This window comes from Scyliorhinus canicula, chromosome 1, assembly GCF_902713615.1.
Source record: "Scyliorhinus canicula chromosome 1, sScyCan1.1, whole genome shotgun sequence".
Taxonomy (NCBI): Eukaryota; Metazoa; Chordata; class Chondrichthyes; order Carcharhiniformes; family Scyliorhinidae; genus Scyliorhinus; species Scyliorhinus canicula.
Genome location: NC_052146.1, coordinates 96,322,022 through 96,348,877, shown reverse-complemented (window position 1 = coordinate 96,348,877; position 26,856 = coordinate 96,322,022). Strand labels below are relative to the sequence as shown.

The 26,856-nt window shown below is 45.7% G+C and overlaps 1 protein-coding gene across 2 annotated transcripts in view; it reads right to left on the bottom strand.

The window, feature by feature from the left end:
* sdc3 (syndecan 3) overlaps window positions 1-26,856 on the bottom strand; it is a 285,025-nt gene that overhangs the window by 30,851 nt on the left and 227,318 nt on the right. For both annotated transcript variants that reach the window (XM_038795819.1, XM_038795828.1), the window contains one exon: window positions 4,059-4,170. In XM_038795819.1, coding sequence (XP_038651747.1) covers window positions 4,059-4,170 — 112 coding nt within the window. The remainder of the gene's footprint in view (window positions 1-4,058; window positions 4,171-26,856) is intronic.

Here is a 26,856-nt window from a genome sequence, read left to right as displayed (position 1 = left end):
GATGAAGCATAGTGGTAGAGTGTTAGTGAGGTCAGTCCATAAGAGGGTCATTTAGGAGTCTGGTAACAGCGGGGAAGAAGCTGTTTTTGAGTCTGTTCGTGCGTGTTCTCAGACTTTTGTATCTCCTCCCGATGGAAGAAGTTGGAAGAGTGAGTAAGCTGGGTGGGATTGGTCTTTGACAGTGCTAACCACTGTGCTGTCATGCCGCCCTAATGAGGAGGAAGAGGGAAGGTCGGCAACAAATAAGGTCAAAGGACAGGATTGATAAAAAGGTTGAAATCATGATCATCATTCGACTTTCAAGTTTATGGTTCTTCCTATAGTTTGAGTTTTAGGGCATTTTCAACTAAAGGTACAGGAATCATTCTTCCCAGTATGATGACTCGTGTGCTTTGGGAAAAGTCTGTGTTTTCCTTTTGTGCAATGCCCCCATTACTACCAAAGCCTCAGGGAGTACATCTTCTCAGAGGGGTTTAGAACACGCAGAATCGATGAGTGGAAGCAAGAAAAGCTTTCCATGCGAGGATCAGTTTTCTGTTTGACAATTTAAAGCAGATCCTCGTGTTGAAGCAGGGCTCCAAGAATGGAGCAAAGTCTGTGTTACTGTGAGTGTTCCACAGTTGGAAAGAACTGAGATCCACAGACAGGAGGAGCAAGGTTGATTGGACAAGACCCATTGCTGCTATTTCAGTGTTACTAGAGCCCACACGACCAATTAAAGAGGGCAGAGAAGGGAGTCTGTGGGGATTTTGTGCCAACAGGACTGTCGTGACCTGAGTGAGAGAGGATTTGTAGTCATGCACCTTGTCAGTGTTAATCTTGTCCGAGGATTTCAGATGAAATATGGCTGCTGCTGAGTGTGATTGGAAGGCCAAAACGATTGAGTGGGAAGTGAGAGACCATTCATAATGGAGGCCGTGTGTCGTGTTGCCACAGTGGTGCAGGAAATAATGTGAGCGCTTCTAACTACTTGAGGCATATTTTTGCTTGTATTGACTATTTACTTTTTTATTTGAAATATCCTTTGCATGTTAATTAACGTTTGGATTTAACGCTTGAATTATGTTGATGTTTGTTACAGCAAGTTTTTAAAAATTAAGTCTTGTCCAGCTGTGGGGATTCATTTATTTAAAAAATAAACGGTCTCTACGCGAACCGTGACATCTGAGATTCACAAAATTTAATTCAGAGCTGAAATCCCAATTAACTAACATTTACAATGAACATTGGCCTTTGGAGAATTCGGCAAATTTCTGGAAAATGTAGGGATGTCAAGAAAACACAATAAGGTGAATTAATATGGGCTTCAAATGTTAACTATTGTTTCTCTCTTCAGAGATGCTGCCTGGCCTGCTGAATTTATCCAGCATTTTTGTTTTAATTTTATGTATAATAAGGTGATTACTCGATTCTCTGAGCACACCATATATAGGACAGTGTTTGACTTTATCAGCGTTCAACAAAACCTACATTTATCCCACACCTTAAACATAAGGAAATGCTCAGAATTTCCTTCATCAATCAATGGGAAATGGACACCATAAGGCAGGAAGGGAGTTAAAATAGCATGAACAGGATTCTGTCTAGGATCCCACCCACACTGACCTGGACACGGTTTTATGATAGGGCAAACAGAGCCTTGGACGGGAAGCTCACCCCTGTCCCAATTAAGGCCCTTAAGCAGCCAGGTAATCATCACTTTAAAGGCCTTTTCAACCCAGCCTCAATTTTTAGGCTGGCGGGCACCCGATGACTGAGAGTGGGAAACTGAAAAAGCTCGCACTCTTCCCGTACAATTCATGGCACAATTCCCGTACCAGCCTCCCCGAACAGGCGCCAGAATGTGGCGACTAGGGGCTTTTCACAGTAACTTCATTTGAAGCCTACTTGTGACAATAAGCGATTTTCATTTCATTTTCATTTTTTTCCACCTTGGGCGGGAAAGGGTGGGTGGGAAGGGGGAAGCATGTTGGTTGTGGGGCCTCCATTGAAAGGCAGGCCACTTCAGACTGGAGGCGCCCACCTTTCACAAACAGGAGAACTCCAGCCCTCCCCCCCCCCCCCCCCCCCCCCCCCGCCCCCGGCCCTCCCAGCAATGAGATTGCCTACCTCGCCAACCCCCCTCCCCCTACCTCCACCACCACCAGAACTACAGTTCCTGGGACTTAGGGCAGGATTTCCCAGCAGCAAAGGCCATTGGCAGGCAGTCCCGCTAACATCTAGAAGGCTTTATGTGCCCTGCACCCTCCGCCACTTGGGAAAGCAATGCGGGGGTTGCCATCAGCAGGGCCAGAAAATCCCCTGATGGGAAGGGCTGGAAAATTTCTCAGGCACGGCATTGCAGTACCTTTTTCGGCCACAGTGGCACTGTGCCTGGATTGTCTGGAGTGTTGTCAGCCAATCTGATTGACCAATTGCTCTCCAAGGCAGACTTCCATCCAAGTGCGGACGGACGTTCCACCTGCTGCCAATCAATGCCCATTTGAGCAAGAAATGGCAATGGTCTTGCTGGAGTCAGTGGAGATGCATTCCACACCGATTCTTCGGAGGACAGGTGCTGAGCATTCAAAACCCTGAAAATTCAGACCCAGATTCAGAAAGCAATTTATTTTTGGAGCCAAAAATATAATTAGATGTCATGATGGGAAAGTTAAGGATTGATAGCCATAAATGGATTCATCAGCAATTTCCCTGACAATAATTTATCATAGAATGATACATCACCGAAGGAGGCTATTTGGCCAATCATTTCTGTGCAGGCTCTCTTTGAAAGGGTTCTGCATTTGGGTTCTGCATTTAGTCCCACACATGTGTTTCATATTCGAACAAATAAAAGGCAAAATTAAAAATAAAGACTAACATTGAGATGTTTTACTTCGTACAAAGATTGAATTGGATTAGAGAAGGGAAGAACTGTGGACTCGTTTAATGAACAAGATGCCGCAATGTTGAAATATTAGGGTTTGTCTTTAATGAATGTAGTACTTTGGGCCAAATATTCTTCACACATCTTGACATCTGTATTTTCTAGTCTAAACACAGAATTGTAATATAAGTTTGCACCCACTTGGAAAGTTATTTAAGCCAATCATAATTAAAATTAAAGACAAGAATAATTAGTGCAACCAGCATGCTTTTTTTTCATTTGCTCTCGGGATGTGAACCTCACTGGCTAGGCCAGAATTTATTCCCATCCTAATTTCGCTTGACAAGGTGGTGGTGGGATGCCCTCTTTAACCGCTGCAGTCCATGTGAAGGTCAGAGATTTGGAAGGTGCTATCGAAGGTGCTTTGGTGAGTTGCTGCAGTGCATCTAGCAGATACTACACACTGCTGCCACTGTGCGCTGATGATTGAGGGCGTAAATGTTTAAGATAATGGGTGGGGAGAACCAATCAAGAAAGGCCCTGCCCACTAGGGCAGGAAAGTTGGGGCTGGGGCTCCGCCTTTGCTGGTCCTGGAAGCTGCAACTGAATGTTATGTGGCTCAGGCAATTAGTCGAGAACTTCCAGCTGATCACACGGCCAGCAGCTCGTCAGTCTCAGCAGTGGCACCAGATGCAGAGGCCACTGTTAGGACAGCAGCCAGCCCAGGAGCTGGAGTGGGGCAGCCTGTACTGCTTGTTGGTCCACCATAGGGTACAAGGTGCACCACTACCCTCCCTTGGGCCTTTATGCAGGCTGCCAGGATATACCAACGATAGTGGCTAGATACCCTTAAGTAGGCATTAATTAGGAAATTAAGGGCCTTGAATGGTGCAAGGATTTGTGGGTGGGCCATCAGCAGCTGGTAAAATACCAGTGGGAGGTGGATGGTTGATGGGCATGACAGCACCCACCCTCTCATCCGACTTTATGGCTCCTCCACCAACTGCTGACCCACGTTGGGGTGGGTGGGGGAGGTGGGGAGAGAGGGAGATGGTGGGCATGTACCTCAAGGGAACATTGTTGATTGATATTCTAGGGCATGTTGGAATAATTCAAATACTCACTCTCTACAAAGGGTGATGAACATTTAACAGAAACATGACACGTCCCATGGTGGGTCGTTGCAACTTACATCCTGATCCTCCAGAACCGGAATAAACATTTTCATCCTCATCGTCTGACCCTGATCCTTCGAGATCTGTTAATGTTGCAAGGTCTTGGGTCTGTCTGGATGTATGGTATGTCTGGAATGAAAAACACAAATGGACAAAATCAGTACCAAAGAACTAAATTTGACATTCAGTTCCTTACATTGATATGGGCGAATGACCACCGTGGGGCAGGACTTAGCACTGGTACAGTGAGAAAGAAATTGGGAGAAGAACAAATGAGTTATCCAATAATATTTTTAGATCTGTTGTTTTTGATTCTTTAAGCACAAAGTTCAGAAGTGAAGAAGATCACACTACACGGCTAAACTGACTGGAAGTCAGTGATACATTGGATATACAGCCAGAAATGGAAATGTGGCTGGGTTACTCGTCTTGTAAACTGTTCTTAAACTAAAAAAGGATTGAGACACCTGTCACCAACTAACCTTCTTGAAATGTCTGTTTGAATGTGACTGAACCCAACATAAAAGACTAGTGTGAGCATGAATTCTTAAAGCTGATGATCAAGTAGACAGGGACCCAATTCATCTACATCAGGATTAAGTAAATCAAGTCTATCTTCAAAGCCTCAATCCTTCACATGTAACCACAATGATGTCTAGAAGCCATAGCCAAGAGTTTCCACTCAATTGCAGTGATTCGCTTGGAATAAGTTGCCCAAAACTTGCATAACCCGAGAGATCTCAGAGCATGAAGTAAGTCAATATTCATTGCAAATCAGGGGTGGGATTCTCCAACCCCTCGTCGGGTCGGAGAATCGCCGGGGGCGGCGTGAATCCCGCCTCCGCCGGCTGCTGAATTCTCCGGCGCTGGGGTTTTGGCGGGGGCGGGAATCACGGCGCGCCGGTCGGCGCCCCCACCACCCACGGCGATTCTCCGGCCCACGATGGGCTGAGTGGTCGCCCGTTTTCGGTGGGTCCCGCCGGCATAAATTAAACCAGGTCGTACTGGCGTGACCTGGCTCTGCAGATTCCTCGGGGGGGGGGAGGGGGGGGGGGAGCGCATGGGGGGATCTGGCCCCAGGGGGGCCTGTGCCATGAGGGCACTCTTTCCCTCCGCACCGGCCGCTGTAACGCCATGGCCGGCGCAGAGAAGAACCCCCCTGCGCATGCGTTGGGATGACGCCAGCACTCGCTGCCGCTCCCGCGCATGCGCCGACTCACGCCGGCCGGCGGAAGCCCATCGGCACTGGTTGGAGTGGCGCCAAGCCCTTCTGCGGCAGCTGGCGTGGCGCCAAACACTCCGGCACCGGCCTAGCCCCTGACGGTGCGGAGGATTCCGCACCTTCCGGGCGGCCCGATACCGGAGTGGTTCACGCCACTCCTCGATGACAGAGTGGCCCGCCCCGCCGGTTCGCGGAGAATCCCACCCCAGGTTTTCACAATCTTTTGCACTAAGAAACATTTTAAAGGTTATGCTAGAATTTGGCACCACCCTAAAACAGGACATCACCTGAGTATTTCCTTCCCAGATTACAATGTGCGGATGTTATTGCTGTAAATCCTGCAGCTCCTGACTTAGTAGCAATGCGGGAGCACCTTCACCACACAAATTTCTTAAGGGCAACAAGGGATGTGCAATAATGAGCACCCAGGATGAAGGTGTCGCCATTGGTGATCAATCCATTTTCAGATGAATCAATCAAACTGAACACGTTAATTCCCTTAAATATAAAGAAATGTCTTTTAAAGTAAATTACTTTGCAAACTAAAATGTCTTGAAACTTTGTCTAATTGCATAGGTCCATTGATGGTTTTGCGTTCACAGATAATGCAAATAAATTGAAGTTCAAGAAAAGAACGAGCGTACTTTTGAGCAGAATCTCCACCAGTTTCACTAACTGTGCCCAAAGTGGAAACTCTACACCGCCGATGTATTAGCGGGACTCTTCCACAAGCATCATGTGACTGTATGCAGCTTCATAACGCACGTTTGTGCACAAGATTGCTTAAAGCTACAATAATAAAAAAGGCATTCTTAAAAAATCTTATGCTATGGGCATTGCTAGTAAAATCAGCATTTATTGCTCATCCCTTGTTGCCCTTAAGAAATTTGTGTGGTGGCACTGGAGAAGTTCTGGAAGGGGGTGGCGAGGACGGTGTCGAGGGTGGTGGGATACAGGGTCAAGCCAGGCTGGGGACTCGCGATATTTGGGGTTGGTGTGGAGCCGGGAGTGCAGGAGGCGAAAGAGGCCGGTGTGCTGGCCTTTGCGTCCCTAGTAGCCCGGCGGAGGATCTTGCTACAATGGAAGGATGCGAGGCCCCCAAGCGTGGAGACCTGGATCAATGACATGGCGGGTTTTATTAAGCTAGAGAAGGTCAAATTCGCCCTGAGAGGATCGGTACAAGGGTTCTTTAAACGGTGGCAACCTTTCCTCGACTTTCTGGCTCAACGATAGGGTACTGGGACAGCAGCAGCAGCAACCCGGGGGGGGAAGGGGGGAAGAGGAGGGGGGGGGGGGGGGGGGGGAGGGGGGGGGGCGATGACTATGTTTGCTTATTTAATTTTAAATTATTTTTAAGTTCTTTTGTTGTTCACTGGGTTTGGGGGGGGGGGGGGATGTGATACATGCGTTACTACGGTCTTGGGGGTGTTACATTTATTATGGGGTTATTTTGTGGCATTTCATTGTTTGTTGTCATGTTTTCTGTAAAAAATTCCAATAAAAATTATTTAAAAAAAAAAGAAATTTGTGTGGTGAAGGTGCTCCCGCATTGCTACTAAGTCAGGAGCTGCAGGATTTACAGCAATAACATCCGCACATTGTAATCTGGGAAGGAAATACTCAGGTGATGTCCTCACGTGCTTGCTGCCCTTCTGGACTTGCCAGCTTGGCAGGTGCTGTCAAAATGGTTGATATATTGACAATTGTATCATTTCCAGTCAAGCGGCTCTGGGGATGAGTCACTGAGCTCCTTTTCTGCAGAGCATCATAGTCAAATCTGCAGCCTCAATTAACATTCAGACTCAACCAGCATGCAACAAGAGCTCAGTTGGCCTGCAAGGTGGCACCATGCAGTCACTCATTCTGGGACGCAGCATCTTGAAGGGAAGGAAAAGCTGACAAGAAAACCTTCCAGAAGCTGCAGTCATGCCCTCTTAGCGGGACTGACAGGAGCCTTGAAAGGAGTTTGAGAGGCTCAGTGCCAAAGTAACTGTTGAAGTTACTGTTCAAAGCACAGCAGAAGTCTACTGTGTTGTCACTAGGCTCATTTAACCAATTTCTGGCAAAGCAGTAAAAGAAAGACATGCACACAACCCAATCAGATTTAATGTCACCATAGCTATCATTGTTGACAGCCCTGTAACCACCAGTTCTTCACCCAAGTGTACCACTCAAAATACTCTCTCCTACAGTTTGACAGGGTGATGCCTATAATTGTACTGCTGGATGTTGTCAGTTCAATTGAATACAGTGCAAACATTTCACTGGCCCACCAATGACTGCTTAGAGGTCTTGAGCTACACTGATTATAGCTGGGAACAAGTGAGTGTTTCTAACATAACACATCCTCATGACCGAAGAAATAAGAGGCAAGCCCCATATTCTTTGCTCCTTCCTCTCTTCAAAAAAAGCACTAGGATAAAACACTGAGGGGCAATTTAGAATGGCCAATCTACATAACCTGGACGTCTTTGGATTGTGGGAGGAAACCATAGCACCCGGAGGAAACCCACGCCGACACACGAGAATGTGCAGACTCCACCCAAGGTCAGAATTGAAAATGCGTCCCTGGTGCTGTGAGGCAACAGTGCTAACCACTGTGCTGGCCCAAATTAGCTCCTTCCGCGAGCACCAGAGATCATAAAGAACTTTACAGCTGATGAAATACTTTTGAAGTGTAGTCACGGTGGGGGCCTCAATTTTACATTTCATCCAGAAGACGAAGTGCCGGATTTTCCAGTCGCACCCGCCCCAAGTCCGGAAATGCCTGCCTGAGGTCAACGGATCTTTAAATGGTCTATCAAATTTCTGTCTTTCTCGCGACGATTCCCACAGTCGGAGGGACCAGAGAATTTACCCCAACATCGGTCTCAAATTTTGTGTTTCTTTTGGGAATCGAAACCACCACCTTGCAACTGGAGAGGTGAGAGTGCTATCAACCGAGGCACTGCTGACACCAGGGTAGATTCCCCTGGGGCAGGTGATTCTTTTGGCTCATCCCTCATTGTCCGCGCAACACTCTGGGAGCAATGCTACCCCAGATATTCAGCCCAATGCACTTCCGAGTGGATTCAGTGCAAGCTATACTAGTTGAGACACAGGTGCTAAACTAAGTCTGTGGAAAGCCCCCAAGAAGCCCCCAGAGGTGAATATGGATTAAACAATATGCAAGTTTGTGGCACAGTGAGAATTTTCAATGAGAAAAACTTGAATCATAAGGCTTTTGAAATGAGTGTACTCTCCCACTGTTGTGTCAGGAAATTACGTTTTCAATGTTTCAGCATAAACTCATTTGCTGCATGAAGTGGCAGTCTCGTCTAACCAAATCTTAAATCAGTGGGATGAATGTCAGTCCAGGCTGAGTCCTCGTTCACTGGACTAACCCACAAACTAACTGCAGTGAGTCTATTCTTCACTGGTCCAGTGTCTCTCTGAGTCTACAATCATTGGGAAGACTTGTAAACTCACTCCAGCATCTAACTCTGAGGTGAACAAACTGAGATATCAAAAACAGAGTTAAGGAAAGATTGTTTATGAAATGACAATACATCTTAGTCACGGAGGTAGCATGAAAGCGTGGAAAGGCACAATACAGCTGAGAAACACAGCCAATACTTTTTGTGGGCCTCAATATATTTATTCTGAAACATAAAGCTGTGTCTCTTTCCCACACTGCACAGTAAAGAAATAACCCCTCTGAAAATTGGCTCAATACCAGACAGAAAAAGAACTCGGAAATTATAGTCAATAGTGTGGGGGAAATTCTCATTAAACACCGTAAGGCTTTAACAAAGCTGTCTCCAATTTATTGTGTGTTAAACACAGGTTTGGACAGAATTAAGGCTGTGGTATGGGTACTGGACCCTTTATCCAGTGTCGCAAAATCCAGATGGGACTAAAAACTGGGTCGCACCCCGGAAACTACAATTCCCATCAGGTTTTGCTGTCAGTCACATCCAAGTCATGGGGCGCTGATTCCCTGTTCTTTGATCCAGCCTTATTTCATTCCATGTTGGGATTAATGACACAGAAGCCAGCTTGGTCTGTCCTTCACCCCTTCCCCAGAGCAAAAAAAAAAATCAGCCCAGCTTTAAAGCTATAATTAATTATTATCCTTGGCTGGTTCTACTAATTTTGTGAAGTATATTCATAAATATATGATTATGTGTATAGTTATGTCACCACAGGAAGAGATGAATGGACACTCGATGGATCGAATGGCCTCGTTCTGCACTGTAAAAGATGCAGCAGTGTTATTATTCAGTAGGTTTGCACAATGAGATGCAACACATGTAGCAGCAGTAAGAAGAAGCCTCTGTTAAAATTCAGTGTTCAACCCCTATGCCTGCCTCCACCTTCATTTGAATTAATCTTGAACAAAATAATACAACGTATCCAACTCACACTTTCCAGTTGTTGGTGATCGGAGGTTGGATTCTTCTATATTGGGCTCTAGGCATGGGATTAGGTTCTTAGACAGGCTGTAGATAAATGTTAACGTCGCCCATTCCCAGGACTGCTCTACTCTGAGAGAGCTGACTGATGGTGATTAACCTGAGGGTCACCGTACCTCAGGCAAGGGGCAAAGTTGAGAAGGCGGAGCCTTTATGAATAACCTCAGCCAGGACGGGAATTGAACCTGCGCTGTTGACGTTGCTCCGCATCATTAACAGGCCACCCAGCCAGCGAGGCTAACCGAATCCCTGTAGACATATTCTGATAACTGCCTAAAGCGGCGCAGGGCTACAGGGGTCGGCACGGAAGAGAGGCCCCGGCCCGAGAGGCCGGCCCGCCGATCGCTGGGCCATGATCGCGGGCCTGGCCACAATGGAGGCCCCCGTGGGGTCGATCCCCCCCCCCCCCCCGGCCAGCCCTGGAGCTTTCCACGCCAAGGTCCCGCCGGCTGAGAGCAGGTGTGAATGGCGCCGATGGGAATCGGGTTTTTAGCGATGGCCGCTTGGCCCATCCCGGGCCAAGAATCGGTAGGTGGGGCTGCGTAGAGCAGCCCCCAACCGGCGCCGCACCGACCATGCTGGCGGCAATGGCGACGATTCCCCGCGCTGCAGAGAATCTGCCCGGCATCGGAGTGGCGTGGCGCGATTCACGCTGGTCGCGGGGATTCTCCGGTCCGCCCCGGGCTGAGAGAATCCCGCCCTAAGAGTTTTGTGTTCAATTAGAGTGCTGCTGGACGTGCAATGAGTAACTTGATCCAACCAGACGTTCACAGAAAAGAGAGAGGCCGAGGAGTTTTCACAATGTTAAGACAGCTTTTATCACCATTGCAATTCAAACTTGGAAATGTTTCAACTATTTGTAGGACATTTCCCAGCACATTGGCTGGCTTTTCCATTTTAGCTAAATGAAGGAAGTTTCATTCCCAGTCTATGCAGGGTCAGGACAGCAAAAAGGGTCCTACACTTGCCCTCACCTGGAGTAGCAGAGGTGAAGTAGCAAACCTAATTATTATATCGTGATCCATAGGGATTCTGCAGTGAGTAATTAACCACCTAACTCCCCAAAGCATGTTCACTAGCTTCAAGGCAGAATTCAGGAGTGTGATGGAATGCTCTCCACTTGCCTGGATGAGTGCAGCTCCCACAACACTCAAGAAGCACAACACCATGCAGGGCAAAGCAGCCCGCTTGATTTGCACCGCATCCACAAACATTCACTCCCTCCACCACTGACGAACAGTGGCAGGCATGTGTACCATCTACAAGATGCACTGCATAACCTCGCCAAGGCTCCTTCAACAGCACCTTCCAACCCTGAGACCTCCACCACCCGGAAGGACATGGGCAGCAGATGCAAGGGAACCTGCAAGTTCCCCCCTGGGCCACACATGCCCTGAACTCGAAATACATCACCTTTCCTTCACTGTCGCTGGGTCAAGCTCCTGGAATACCCCCCCTAATAGCATAATGAGTGCAGCGACACCAGAAGGCCTGTGCTGCTTAGGCCGCAGTCCATTAATACATTTTTAATAAGGTTGACAAGAAAAAAAAATATTTTGCTCCTGTACGGTGTTCTTTTGAGAACCAAAATGAAATAGCACAGGCTTCAATACCATTGTAGGGCCAGTAGGTCTTAACTCAGAGGAGCACAACGAGACACAGGATCCCTGCAGACAAGATCAAAAGGGATCACTGCTAAAATCAGCATTTTCTATATCCAGTGCAGTACTGAGGGAGTGCAGCATTGTCAGAATTGCCAACTATAGGATGAGATGCTAAAGTGCCCCCTCGGACGGATGTAAAAGACCCCATGACACTATTTCAAAGAACTGCAGAGAGCTCTCCCATGTATCATGCGAATATTCCTTAAGCAACATTACCAGAAACAGGTTAGCTAATCATTCAATCTTTGGGCGAGCTTTGTGTAAACCAATTGGCTGCTGCATTTCCTATTTTGTTTGCAACAGTGATTGTAAAACACTTTGGAAGTCTTAAAGTTGTTAAAGGCGCTACATAAATACAGGTTTTTTTTTGTCTTCCTTTTATATAGCCGGTTTAGTTCCGTGGGCTGGACAGCTGGTTTATAATGCAGAACAAGGCCAAGCAGCGCGGGTTCAATTCTTGTACCGGCTTACCTGAACAGGCGCCGGAATGTGGCAATTAGGGGCTTTTCACAGTAACTTCATATTTGTGACAATAACAGATTATTATTTTATTAAAACAACCTCGTATTTCATGTTATTTACATACAAGTATTTGGCAAGAGAACTTGTGACGACCACAGCTAAAACCTAAATAAGGAGCTATACGTCATGGAGTCATATGGCTGGATTCTATGCTGCTCTGCCATTTGAAGGTGGTCTTCCCACCACCTAGCCACCCATCGCTGGCCAGTCTGAATTACAGGGGATGGATGGGGAAAAGGTTGGACTGCCCGGCCATCCTTGAGTCTATTGAGGCCCTCAGTGGCCAGTTAATTAATGACCACCAATCCTGGCTGGCAACCAATCTATGGATGGGGACCAAATCGAGTCCATTGTGTCATTACTGCACTCAAGGAGGTCATTCAGTCTTTGGAGTCCATGCTGGTTGCCTGAAGAGAAACCCACTCAGTCCCATTCCCCTGCTCAATCTCCATAAGTGCAATGCAGAATGTATTAGCCTCAGTGAGGGGAAACAGCAAAGAGAAATCCAAGGGTAGGCCACCCAAACATGGCACTTTTAAATTGTACTCTGTTTTAATTCCCCTCTAAATCCTACACTTTTGATTTAATTCTCTGTGAAACTATACATCTTTATATCTTCAACCTGCAACTCAACCAATTTCTTTCAAATTTTAAATTTATAGATTTCTCCAAAAATACTGATGCCTAGCTGGATAATCTTTTTTCCAAGTTGGATTTTCCCTTTCAAAAGCAGTAGCAACAGCACATACTAGAAAGATTACAAGAGATGTATGTGTTTTTAAGCAATTCAGGTTAACATCCTTTAAAGAGAGGAACTTCTTTCTGTTTGCACATTGACGTTTATTCCTGTGCTCCTTTGCTAAATTAGCTCTTGGCTGGGGAAGGTTTGGGGAGCTAAGTAGAAGCAAAGCCAACCACACTATTCCAGAGGGAGAGGAAAAAAGTAAGTCATCCCAGATTCCCACGCCTGATGACTAGCCAATGGCCCATGCTGGGAAGTGTGTCTGGATACCTGGTGAGAAGTGATTGCTTGTGCGTGTATGTGTGATGCCTTCTGTTGTTGAATAACCATGCCAATACTTATCGTCCACTTGTATGAGGCACCCCACGGTGACTGACTGGATAAAATAATCCTGAAAAACCTTATTTTGTTCTTCGATTCCATTTGTCATCTGTTCTTTTGAACCCTGCTGGGATCATGCACAAGGTAGGCTAGCCAATGAGTGACCTGCTAATTACCCAAATTGAGCTACCAGCCTCGCTGGACAAAATTCAGTTCTTAGCGTTCAATTTGAAGCTGGGGCCGACCATTTAAAAGTGAACATTCCATTGCATGACATCCCTCCTTCAACCCAAAGGCAACATTGCCAACTGTGCAGCACTCATACACTGCTTCATTGGAGTGTTTACCTAGATTGAAGTGCTCAAGTCTTGGAGGGCAACTTGAACTGACAACCATCTGACTGAGTGGTAAGTGTGCTACCAACTGAGCCATTGCTGGCATGAGGTAGGACAATAGCATAGTGATAATGTTGCTGGACTAGTAATCCAGAGACGAGTTTAAAGAGTCCAAATCCTACCACAGCTGGTGGGAAAATTTAAATTCAATTAATTAATTAATTTGGAATGAAATGCAAATCAGTTTTGTTTCAAAAATCCATCTGGCTCACTAATCTCCTTCAGTGGAGGAAATCTGCCCTCCTTACCTGGTCTGGCCCGACATGTGACTGCAGACCCACTACAATGAGATTGACTTTTCATTGCCCTTGAAATGGCCAATAGCAAGCCACTTCGTTTTTTTTTATTTAGAGTACCCAATTTTTTTTTCCAATCAAGGGGCAATTTAGCATGGCCAATCCACCTACCCTGCACATCTTTGGGTTGTGGGGGTGAAACCCACACAGACACAGGGAGAATGTGCAAACTCCACACGGACAGTGACCCAGAGCCGGGATTCGAACCCGGGTCCTCCGCAAGCCACTTAGGCATTAGCTGCTCACCACCACCTGCTCAAAGGCAATTAGAGATGGGCAATAAACATTGACATTGCTCACATCTCAAAGAATGAGTAACAAAACCCACTTCATCTTCTGCATGTTATCTTTAAAAAGTAGTCAAAAAAGTCAATTTTGGAGGTTGGTAATGTCCTACGTCAAACAAAACCCACAACCTCCGTACATAAGGTTGTGCAAGGTTTTGAAAGATAGAGAGAGTATCCCACTTTTGGGAAGAGTATAACTGGAGGCCATCAATATGAGTCACCAAGAAACCCAATTGGGAATACAGGAGAAACTTCTTCACTCTTGAGGGGTGAGAATGTGGCACTCGCTACCAGACGTGAACAGTATAGATGCATTTAAGGAGAAGATGGATGAGCAGTTGAGGGAAAAGAGAATAGAGGGGTTATGCTAATATATTTAGATGAGGAAATATGAAAAGTGGTTTGAGTTATAAATGCACATGGCATGAACTGGTTGGGCTGAGTGGCCTGTTTCCCAGTTATATGTTCTGTGTAATCGCCATCCCCGGTCGTTATCAATCGCAGCTGCAACAACAAAACTAACATGTGAAGGCAGCGTGTATTCTTGAAATGAGGCGTTGTAAACTTTAACGGATCACACTGTTGCAATACAATCGTGTGGAAGTGGCATTGTCAGAAGGAGCGGCCCCGCCAGTATCTTGGGGAAGGTGAATCGTTCAGAATTGGCAGTTTCTGGTGGTCATGTGCTTACAAAGCTGTGGTTTTCCCAGTGTAGATGAGAGTCCTCTCGGTCGACCGCGGACTGGCCCAATATGCAAGTCGTTGACACGCAAATACACAACCGAGCTTGTGTAGGAGAACAGGCTTGAACCTCCTCACTCCCAATATTCGCAGTATATCATACAACCAGCCTGTCAGTGCCACTCTGGTAATGCCAAGATGCCTGGGTGGCATCTTGTCCGTGCCGGGGATCAGGCCTGGGAGTGTCCTGCCGTTATGAGGTGGGGTGTGTGGGGGCTAGAGGACCCCTCATTGGTGCTTGGGGGGCTATGGAGACCGCAGTGTAGGGTCCAGAGAACGGGGTGCCATTAAAGTCCTATTCAATAGTGGGGTTGTTCTCAGAGATACCAGCACCGGGAAACACCCGGTCAAATGCGCCCGAAACGGGATTCTGTTTCATTTCCATTAATTCACGTCCATAGACTGGGTAATCAATTCACTAATACTGTAAATGATTCAAAGACACTTTGAAATTCTCCTTGAAGTGCAGCAGTGCTATCATTAACGACTGGGGGGAGCTTGCTACCAAATATTCATCATGGCGACAACTTGTCCATCGAGCTGCATCACCCTTTGAGTCACAACATCTTAACCATGAGACTGAGTGGCGACAGAGAAGGAATCCGGATCCCACTGCCTCCCTGGACATCCTGCCCCATCTGCCCAAAGGTCTGTGAATCGAGAATCATCCTGTTCAATCACATGAAGACCCAAAGCAAAAACCTGCAACCCTCGAATTGAGGGACAGTCCCCGCCACCGACAACATGTATTTTGTGGATAAAATTACTTGACAGTATTTTTGATCATGGGGTCATGTATTTAATTACTTCTCCGAACTGTGCTAATAGCTATTGGTTGTCATTTATCTCAATGAGGCCTTATATATGGAGTTATATAATAGACCAACCATGATCACATTGAATGGTGGAATAGGTTAGAGGGATACTCTCCAAGCAATATGCCCAATGCACTCATTGAGTGTCAGCAAACTGTTTAGTGGCAGCGAATGGAACAACTGAAAATCTCGCAGAAATTGCAGAGGATGATTATAATGTGTGAAACCTGAAGGAAAAGTCAAAGATACATTCTATCCTGAAGATAAGCTCAAGAAGTAAAGACGCAGAAGGAAATCGCCAGAGAAAAACTCCAAAGAAAGGCTTGGAAGCTGAAACCACAAATTAAATTCCTCACTGCAACAGAAGATTCGACTGAATCCCGTGGAAGTCCAACTTTTATACCCACATTGTACAGATTCAGCAGACTTAGCAGGGGTGATCTATAAATGTTAAATTCCCAGACAACACAAGTCCTGAGAAAACCCAGTTCCCAATACAATAGCTAAACAAAGAATCAATTGCAAAGTTCTATGAAAATAATTCAATGCTTATTTTAACCTCAGAAGCAACAAAATCCTTGCAAGGACTAAATTGAGGGGCAGCACGGCAGTACAGTGGGTAGCACTGTTGCTTCACAGCACCAGGGTCCCAGGTTCGATTCCCGGCTTGGGTCACTGTCTGTGCGGAGTCTGTATGTTCTCTCTGAGTCTGCGTGTGTTTCCTCCAGGTCCTCCCACAAGTCCTGAAGGACGTGCAGTTAGGTAATTTGGACATTCTGAATTCTCCCTCTGTGCACCCGAACAGGCGCCGGAATGTGGCGACTAGGCACTTTTCACAGTAACTTCATTGCAGTGTTAATGTAAGCCTACTTGTGACAATAAAGATTATTACTGTTATTATTTAATTTGTGCATCCAGCAGCCAGGAGAACCTGGATTGACTCCTTCGTGAATGACTTGTACTGAATGGGTGAAGGCTGTGATTACAGTGACCGGAAATCTGAGACAATCAGGGATAGAATAGTGTTAGGAGTAGCAGACGACACACTATCAGACATGCTTCAACCGAAGAAAGATCTAACACCTGAGAAAGCCATCCAGATGGTCAGCAATCTGAAATTCGGATGCAACACAGATCCATGTTACGGGGAGAAAGCAAACTGTCTAACAAACTAATGCCAGTGTCCAGGTAGTTAGGGGCACTCCAGGCCAAGGGAAGGAATACCCTAACTGGCCAGTACAGTGAACATGAACATGCCCCACAGATCTGATCAATGTCCAGCAATGTTAGCCCAATGATTTCCATTGGGCTAACTCCGAGGTTCCCACCTGCTACAAAAAGACCACCATCATACCCATGCCAAAGAAGAACCAGGCAACTTGCCTCAATGACTACCATCCGGTGGCCCTGACTTCAGTCATAATGAAGTGCTTCAAGAGGTTGATCATGAAGCGCATCACCTCCATACTCCCAGAATGCCTTGATCCACTGCAATTCGCATACTGACACAACCGGCCACAGCAGACGCCATCTCCATGGCCCTCCATTCATCCCTAGAGCATCTCGACAACAAGGACTCCTACATCAGACTCCTATTTATTGACTACAGCTCCGCCTTCAACACCATAATCCCAGCCAAGCTCATATCAAAGCTCCAAAACCAGGGACTTGGCTCCCCACTCTGCAACTGGATCCTCGATTTTCTGACCAACAGACCACAATCAGTAAGAATGAACAACAGCACCTCCTCCACAATAGTCCTCAACACCAGAGCCCCTCAAGGCTGCATACATAGCCCACTACTCTACTCCCTGTACACACAGAACAGCGTGGCAAAATTTGGTTCCAACTCCATCTACAAGTTGGCTGACGATACGACCATAGTGGGCCGGATCTCGAATAACGACGAAGCAGAATACAGGAGGGAGATAGAGAACCTAGTGGAGTGGTGCAGTGACAACAATCTCTTCCCCAATGCCAGTAAAACTAAAGAGCTGGTCATTGACTTCAGGAAGCAAAATACTGTACACGCCCCTGTCAGCATCAACGGGACCGAGGTGGAGATGGTTAGCAGTTTCAAATTCCTAGGGGTGCACATCTCCAAAAATCTGTCCTGGTCCACCCACGTCGACGCTACCACCAAGAAAGCACAACAGCACCTATACTTCCTCAGGAAACTAAGGAAATTCGGCATGTCCACATTAACCCTTACCAACTTTTACAGATGGACCATAGAAAGCATCCTATCTGGCTGCATCACAGCCTGGTATGGCACCTGCTCAGCCCAGGACCGCAAAAAACCTCAGAGAGTCATGAACACTGCCCAGTCCATCACATGAACCTGCCTCCCATCCATTGACTCCATCTACATCTCCATCTCCCGCTGCCTGGGGAAAGCGGGCAGCATAATCAAAGGCCACTCCCAGACGGCTTACTCACTCTTCCAACTTCTTCCATTGGGTAGGAGATACAGAAGTCTGAGAACACGCACGAACAGACTCGAAAACAGCTTCTTCCCCGCTGTTACTAGACTCCTAAATTACCCTCTTATGGACTGACCTCATTAACACTCCACCCCTGTATGCTTCATCCGATGCCGGTGCTTATGTAGTTACCTTGTTAAACATTGTTTACCTTGTGTTGCCCTATTATGTATTTTCTTTTATTCCCTTTTCTTCCCATGTACTTAATGATCTGTTGAGTTGCTCGCAGAAAAATACTTTTCACTGTACCTCGGTACGCGTGACAATAAACAAATCCAATCCAATCCAACAAACTGAATAGGTCCTTCGGGAAGCTGGGCAAATTCAAAACATCAAAACACACAGAAGATCCCAAGAGGATTGACATGGCCGAGACAGCACACCAAGACGCCATAGAGCCGTGCTTCTTGGGCGAGGTCAAAGATCCTGGATTTTTGTTTTCGAATGCGCAAATCCTGGTTAAAATGGCAACATGATGTCAAGACACGCACTGACGTTAATTATACAGAACTGAAAGTTCCAGAGAGTTCTAAAGAGAAAGAATCTCTCAACTGGGATGTCAGCTCTGAATTCTCTTCTCTCTTTGCAGAACAGGTTTGCCCACTTTCGTTACAGGTACCAGTGTGGAAGTGGATTTCATTTATTGTCTTGCTGTCTGTACTTAATATTAAGGGTCTGAAATATATCTATGATCCTCAAGTAAAAAGATGTTAAAGGGTTAAGGGAATGGAATGAGAACAGAACTCTATCTGTTAGTGCAGAGACAGCAAAGACGAGTGTGTAAAACCTTGTCAACTGAGACAATGGACATTGGAATGTGAAAGAGCTGACTCAGGAGCACGAGAGAGAAGGAGATAAGGAAATTGGACCAGATGGCCGAATAGGGATAGGGGAACCCTCAGCAGCAGGAGTAGCAGCAAACTGTGTTAAAGATTATGTAAGAATAACCGCCATACCTCGAGGAAAAACAACTCCATATAAGTACATGTTCTGTATCTTTGCCAAATCATTGGTGTGTCTAGGAATTTAAGGGGACCACCTCTAAGCTGTAATTGTATAAAGAGACAGTCCATACTTTGGGACTTTGGCACTTCTCGAAGGTGGTTCCCCGACTACTTAGAGATTTGTCCCGGCCTTGAATAAACGAATATTCGTTACCAACGTGTTCGAGTGTTTTACTTCTGGACTGACGGACAGCTATGTGAAAGCGCAATTCACACCAGAAGCTCCTCATTGGTCAGACCCCACCAACCGCTCGGATGGGACTGATACACTTCGAGTGGATGACCATCAAGAGAAGAACCAGCAACGGGAACAGCCTCAATCTCTGGCTCCAATTCCAGCTGGAAAGATAAACCCTGGGACGCTGCAAACCCCAGACACCAGGATAGTGCCACTGACGATGTTGGAACTGAATAGCAGCCACCCATTGGTGACAGAATGCCACACAGCCAAACGCAAAGGTGACCTTACTACCAGGTCACTCCGTCACAAAAGGAATAGTGAGCTTCCCTCCCAGCATGCATCACAACGAACTACACAAAGTACTAAGAGAAAGAAGCACTAAAGAGACGAGCACAGAGTTTGTCTGCCACATAACGAGCAAACCAAATCACCAGAACTGGGGAATCAACAATGCAAAGAATGGAAAAAAGGGAACGAAAAGATGTTTAAATGTGGGAGGCATTGTGGCACAGTGATTAGTGCTGCCTCACAGCGCTGAGGACTCGGGTTCAATCCCGGCTCTGGGTCACTGTCCATGTGGAGTTTGCACATTCTCCCCGAGTCTGCGTGGGTCTCAACCCACAACCCAAAGATGTGCAGGCTAGATGGATTGGCCACACTAAATTGCCCCTTAATTGGAAAAGAAGGAATTGGTACTCAAAATTTATTTTAAAAAAGGAAGATACCCAAATACTGAAACAATCTAATTGAACAAAATTTACCAGTGGGAGCAGCACCTCCTACTCCGGCAGTAGTGGGAACAAGATATGAGAGGGTGATAAGGCCCTCAGACCACCTGAAGCTATGAACTCAAGAGACTCGAGCGGGGGTGGGGTTAGCAATAAAGATCTAAATACATGGAGTAAACTGGGATAATTTGTAGATATGTTGGATAAAGACTCGGGGTGGGGGGAGATGTAATACAAGGGTATATTATAGGTATATGGGTATATTTACAAGGACAAGATCAGCAGGTAAATGGAAATACTACCATCTGGAGATTCCCCTCCAAGTCACCCACCACCCTGACTTGAAAATATATTGCTGTTCCTTTCCTGTCGCTGGATCAAAGTCCTGGAATTCCCTCCGTAACAGCACTGGAGGTGTACCTACACCTCAGGAACTTCTGCAGTTCAAGAAGACAGCTCACCACCACCTTCTGAAGGGCAACTAGGGATTGGCTATAAATCCCACAAATGAATTTAAAAATTAAGGGTCTGGCATATAAAGGGTTAACATGGGACTGAGTACCGTACCGCCCATACAATGACGTAAGAGAACAACTGACCTGCACCTGGGGGGGTCACTGTAGTCTTGGACAGCCCTGTGTAGAAATGGAGACAGCTCCTAGCTCGGACTTCTACTGTAACTATGTGTAGAATTACTAATAGTAAATAAATACTTCCTGCTGAACTACCTAAGACCATTAATACATTTATAAGACTTACTGAGCTACACCCAACATTTAACACATTGTGTTTGCCGATAATAACAAAAATCTATTTCATTCTCAGTGTAAGAAGCTATTTGAAATGATTTTAAAAAGAAACGTGACTATTAAAACTTGCCTTTCTGTGCATGTCCAGTTTGTAATTTTTTTAATAGCTGGATGACTTTGCTTGCTAATGTTGTAGAGCACTTGATCACCTTCAAGGTGTGTTTTCACTTTAAATAACTCAACATCAGAGCGCCAATTATTTCCAGTTTCCGCAAGATTACCCTGTTCATTATAAGCCAAATGTTGAATTTGACACTGGGCTGTATCTTTCCGACCTTGTGAATTTCTTATTAACGAGAACCAGCTGCTCTTGTAACTACAGGCAGTTTCAGTGAATCATATACTCTAGGAATCTCCAAATGATCTCCAGATGGACAAACCACAAGCTTCAGTTACTGATTTACGGTTGAGATTGAAATTGGATGGGTTAAGCATCTTGTTCTGTATGCACAATCTCTATTCTGTTAGTCAAGTTCACATAGTGCTGACCTATTCGAAAGAAAATGTCCTGCAATGGTAGAAACGTGGGACAATTCCAAAAATCAAGGGACGTTTTGGAAACTGAAATAATTTCCTTTGAACTCACCCAATCTGTACCAATGACTGTGAGAGCTCTGACAGATCCTGTTAGCCCAGGCCCAGAGGTGGCAGACAAGAGGACAAGCCACAGTTTTCAAAATACCAAGTTCTTGATGGCGCTCTGGTGGTAGCCAATGATTGGAAAATGTGTAATTTCTATGCGAGGGATGTGAAATGGTGAGCGAGTTAACACTGGCCTTTCTTGAATGGTGTCAAGTGGCTGCTTGCATTTCTCTATCAGTGGTGGCCGTGTCTTCAGCTGCCTGGACCCTAAACTCTGAAATTCCCTCCTAAACATTTTCACCTCTCTGAAACACTCTCTTCTTTCCAATATGTTTCTGCATCAAATTTTGTTTGCTAATGCTTCTGTGAACCACCTTCGGTCATTTTACTACATTAAACATGCTTATAAATACAAGTGGTTTGAAGAATAGCACAGATGATTCCCCCAAGATATTGCTCTCAACTGTGTGTCGCAGAGGCTAGGAGAATTCCAATTCAGGATGTTTGGAGTACAAGGATCTACTCTGTCTGTTTTGTTCCAGCATTAGGGACATTGGGCTGGAGTCTCCGTTTTTGGGACTAAGTCCCCACGTCGTCGGGAAAACTGTGGGGCTGGATTCTCCGCCCCGCCACGGCACATTTCAGGTTCACCCCGCCGGCGGAATGCTCCATTACGTTGGCCGGTCAATGGGGTTTCCCATTGTGGGGAAGCCCCACACCGTCGGGAAACCCCCAGGCTGCTGGCAAAACGGAGCATCCCTCCGGCGGAAAACCAGCCCAGGTCTTTTATGCCAGGAGACCTGGTGTGGAAAGGCCACAGGTTCCACCTTTTGCTAGGGGCTGGTAGGGAGCTGTCATAGAGCTCACAGCTCTACCTGTCAATACAGCCCCAGCACCTCCGGGTCAGAGGGCGTGCATACACATGGCAGCGGCCGCGTCGTGCTCCATGGCGGACTCAGCCCACGGACCTGGACGGGTAAAATAGTGCCTCGCATCAGTCACTTGAAAGCCCCAGACTGCCCACCAACACTGCCCCCAGCCCCGATTGAAGCCCCCTTGCGCTCCAATCGGCCCGCCCCTTACTGAGTCCGCAGCTGCCCCGCGAGGATCCCAGACGGTGAGACCGCACGAGTCCCACGCTGTCGGGAATTCGGCCGGTCAGCAATGGAGTATCATGGGGCGGGCCCTCAGGCAATGGGCTGAGGTAGTGGATACTCGGCGTACTCCAGAAGTACGCCGATTGTTGGGGGGGCGGAGAATTAAAAAACCGCTGCCGCTCCCAATTTCTATGCAAAAACGGATTCTCCGCCCCATTGACGAACACGATTTTGGCGTCGGGGGGGGCGGAGAATCCAGCCCGTTATCTGACATGGCTACTTACAAATACTGTCAGCAAATTAATGGTGCAGAAAACATCTAGTGAGAAGTTAGATTTAGATTGTGTGGGGTGCAGGAGACTGTACACATAAGGAAACCTGGCTGCATCCTCTGAAAACCCATAAATATCCAAAACGTAAAATTACCTAGTCCTTTTCATTCAAACCAGCTGAACTGAAATTATCTGTTGTAATATGTCTTTAAGAGATAGCAGCATGACATCACTAGAAAGGAAGTGTCATGTGATCCATCTCAGTTGCACTTTGACTTGTGAGCAGAACACAACAAACACAACTCTGCTGCTGATATTTTCAAGTGTTCTACCTTTATATAGCTCTTCCTATTTGTTTAGTCTTAATAAATGAACCCACAATGTTCACACAATCTATTATGAGCAATTGGTGAATTTATAGCAGTTTAAAAACATGACAATACCCAAATATTAATTTTTCTTTGCTATTTATGTTCTTTTCTAATACAACAAGAACTGACCGATTAGCAATACACAGCGTTGAATGTTCTTAAAGATGAATGATACTATTGTCAGATCAGTTTGCTGAGTGTATAATACCTCGTTTTTACAATTTGGACGGAGTGTTGCAGTGTGATTGGAAGCCTGTAATCTTGTAATGTACTTAATGATGCAATTGTTCTCGACAAAGCTGATATGGTGCTCATTCCTGCAAAGCCTGCTGAGAAAGTATGACTCGGTAACAGTAGATGAGTGTCAGGGGAACAAAGGTAGTTTTAAGGAAGTTATATTTGTATTGGTAAGCATTAAAAATAAGGTATAGTTTTAAGCGGGTTTAATTTAATGTTTCTGTAGCTGGAAGGGTAAAACCTAGAGTTAGATTCATGGTGAACAAAGGTGTTTGTACATATGGGGGTTGCTTAAGTTCCAACTGTGTCTCTATTGTGTTTAGAGAGGGCTATGATATGAAGAATAAATAAAAGGAATAAGCATGTGGGTGTTACATAGCAACTAGGGCTTGTAAGGTGGAGAAGCTTTTAAGTTTTAGTTAGCTAGTTTGATAGTAGTTGAAGAAAGGTAGTAATAGGGCAGCATTGCTGCCTCATGGCGCCAAGGTCCCAGGGTGGATCCCGGTCTGGGTCACTGTCTGCGTGGCTTTTGCACATTGTCCCCATGTGTGCATGGGTTTTGCCCCAACAACCCAAAGATGCGCAGGGTAGGTGGATTGGCCACGCTAAATTGCCCCTTAATTGGAAAAAAATGAATTGGGTACTCCATTTTTTTTATTTAAAAGAAAATAATAATTAAAAAAAGATGTGTAGTGAGAGAAGGCAGCTCTCACAGCTGCTGGAAGCAGTTGATTTAGACATAGAGAGGAAACATATCTTGTCAGTTTTGCTGGACGAAAAGCCATACCACGGAGTAATGGTTAAGAAAACAAGTGCAGAGATCTAAAGAAAACTAGGGAAATGAAGAGAAGTTTCCAATATGTCTGATGTTAAAATACTAGAACAGGCTGAAACGCCAGAAAGATACCTGAAGTGATTTTCAGGTTTGTGAGATTTTACTACAGCCTGTGGAACATGAATTTAAATAATTATGGAAATTAGTGGCTAGATCTTGGAGTTTGTGCAAAAACAGTCAAGGCAAAGGAAATCTAAAAGGCTGTGGGTGTAGATTTCTGGACTGGATTCACTGTTACGCGTGACGGAGTCATTTTTAAAACCTGGACTGGATTTTGGAATGCAATCACAAAGGCAAAGCATAATTATAAAAGAAGACTATAAAGTATGCTTTTAGGATGGAGTTTGGAAATTGACACCTATCAATAATCCGGCGGGGGCGGGGATTCTGAGGAGATATCCACAAACATTCACTTGGGGTTCAGAGTGGAGAGTGTATTTGCCCACAGTCATCATGTGTTTAAAAGGTACTTTGTAGGGCAGCACAGTGAGTTAGCCCTGCTGCCTGAGGTCGCCGACGTCTCAGGTTCGATCCCGGCTCTGGGTCACTGTCTGTGTGGAGTTTGCACATTCTCCACACAGACCCGTGTTTGCGTGGGTTTCGCCCCCACAACCCAAAGATGTGCAGGCTACGTGGATTGGCCATGCTAAATTGCCCCTTAATTGGAAAAAATGAATTGGGTACTCTAAATTTATTTTTTTAAAAGGCACTTTGTATTAATTAGACCATTGTAGATTAGGATGTATTTTGTAATCGTGTTAATCCTAAAACCTGTGTGAAATTGTTAAACTGGGCAGCAGGGTAGCATGGTGGTTAGCATAAATGCCTCACAGCTCCAGGGTCCCAGGTTCGATTGCCGGCTGGGTCACTGTCTGTGTGGAGTCTGCACGTCCTCCCCCTGTGTGCGTGGGTTTCCTCCGGGTGTTCCGGTTTCCTCCCACAGTCCAAAGATGTGCGGGTTAGGTGGATTGGCCATGCCAAATTGCCCGTAGTGTCATAATAAATATAAGGTTAAGGGGGAGGTTGTTGGGTTACGCGTATAGGGTGGATACGTGGGTTTGAGGAGGGTGATCATGGCTCGGCACAACATTGAGGGCCGAAGGGCCTGTTCTGTGCTGTACTGTTCTATGTTCTATGTTCTAAGCGGGGGGGCGGCGGAAGAGTTAGTAAGCATTGTATCATAATCCAATTTTTTTCTTGTTAATAAATGTTTTTTCTTGTTGTTAAAACTAATTAGTGGTTCTATGACTCAGTTCCTCTACGTTTTATAAACTAAGTAAAAGTTACTGTCTTTTGAGCCAGGGTTCCATTCTGACATCTTTCTGTCCAGTTATAACATCAACTGGGAATGTAACATGAGCTTGTCGGTTTAAAAAGAGAACAAAGATCCATTGGTGGGCCAGTATTTAGTCGATTGTTTGGTCACTGTATTCCATTTGGGGACGCTGTGAATGGAAATTCTACCCATTTTAAAGGGAAGGAGCTGCATTGTCAATTCTTTATATTTAACAGTAAAAATGCATCATTCAGTGATAGTGCAATTATCTTATATGCATGCACCCTACTTAAGTGAGATTCCTTTTATGCTAAAATGCCTCATCATATTTCGATGACTATTTCAACTTTGCAAAATGATTGTTTTATTACTACCCACTGCAAAGTGAGCCTGCATGGATATTGAGATGAGAACTGAAAGGAGATAATCGTTATCCCAATAGCGAATCGCCTTGCTTCCAAGCTGATTATCCAGTGACAGTGCCTTCAGGTGTAGAGAGGAGGCAACCAAGGAAAACATTTATAATGGCAAACAGTTAATTGACAGAGGAAATTTAATTGAGTCTTTGGGATTCCCAAGAATGTTTGAGCTTCATTAAAATAATTCATTAAAATTTCTTTATTTAACTAGAATTTTATAACTAATTTCCAATAATGTTTTCGCTAATATTTACTCAGCCAGGTTAGTGTAACTGGTTCAATGCATTGACGACATTGTAATATCGGAGCAGAACTTTCTTTTTTTTCAATAAACATTTTATTGAGGTATTTTCTGGTAATATAACAACACAATAAACAATGTACATGAAACGATAAACATAGTGCAAAAGCCGTCTCCCTTCCTTACAGGTTCCACCTTTATTAACCCCCTACTCTCAGCTAAAATAACCCGTCCCCCTTCTGCTGACGATTAATTTTCCGCGAAGAAGTGGACGAACGATTGCCACCTCCGAGCGAACCCTAACAGTGACCCTCTCAAGGCGAACTTGATTTTCTCCAAACAGAGAAAGCTAGCCATGTCCGATAGCCAGGTCTCCGACTTTGGGGGCTTTGAGTCCCTCCAAGCTAATAGTATCCGTCTCCGGGCTACCAGGGAAGCAAAAGCCAGAACGTCTGCCTCTTTCTCCTCCTGGATTCCCGGGTCTTCCGACACCCCGAAAATCGCCACCTCTGGACTCAGCGCCACCCTTATTTTTAACACCATGAACATGACATCTGCAAACCCTGCCAAAATCCCCTAAGCTTCGGACATGTCCAGAACATGTGGACATGGTTCGCTGGTCCTCCCGCACATTTTGCACACCTGTCTTCCACACCAATGAATCTGCTCATCCGGGCCACTGACATGTGAGCCCGATGAACGACCTTGAATGACCTTGAATTGTATCAGGCTGAGCCTGGCACATGTTGTGGACGCATTGACTCTACTCAACGCATCCGCCCATAGACCATCCTCTATCTCTCCTCCCAGCTCCGCCTCCC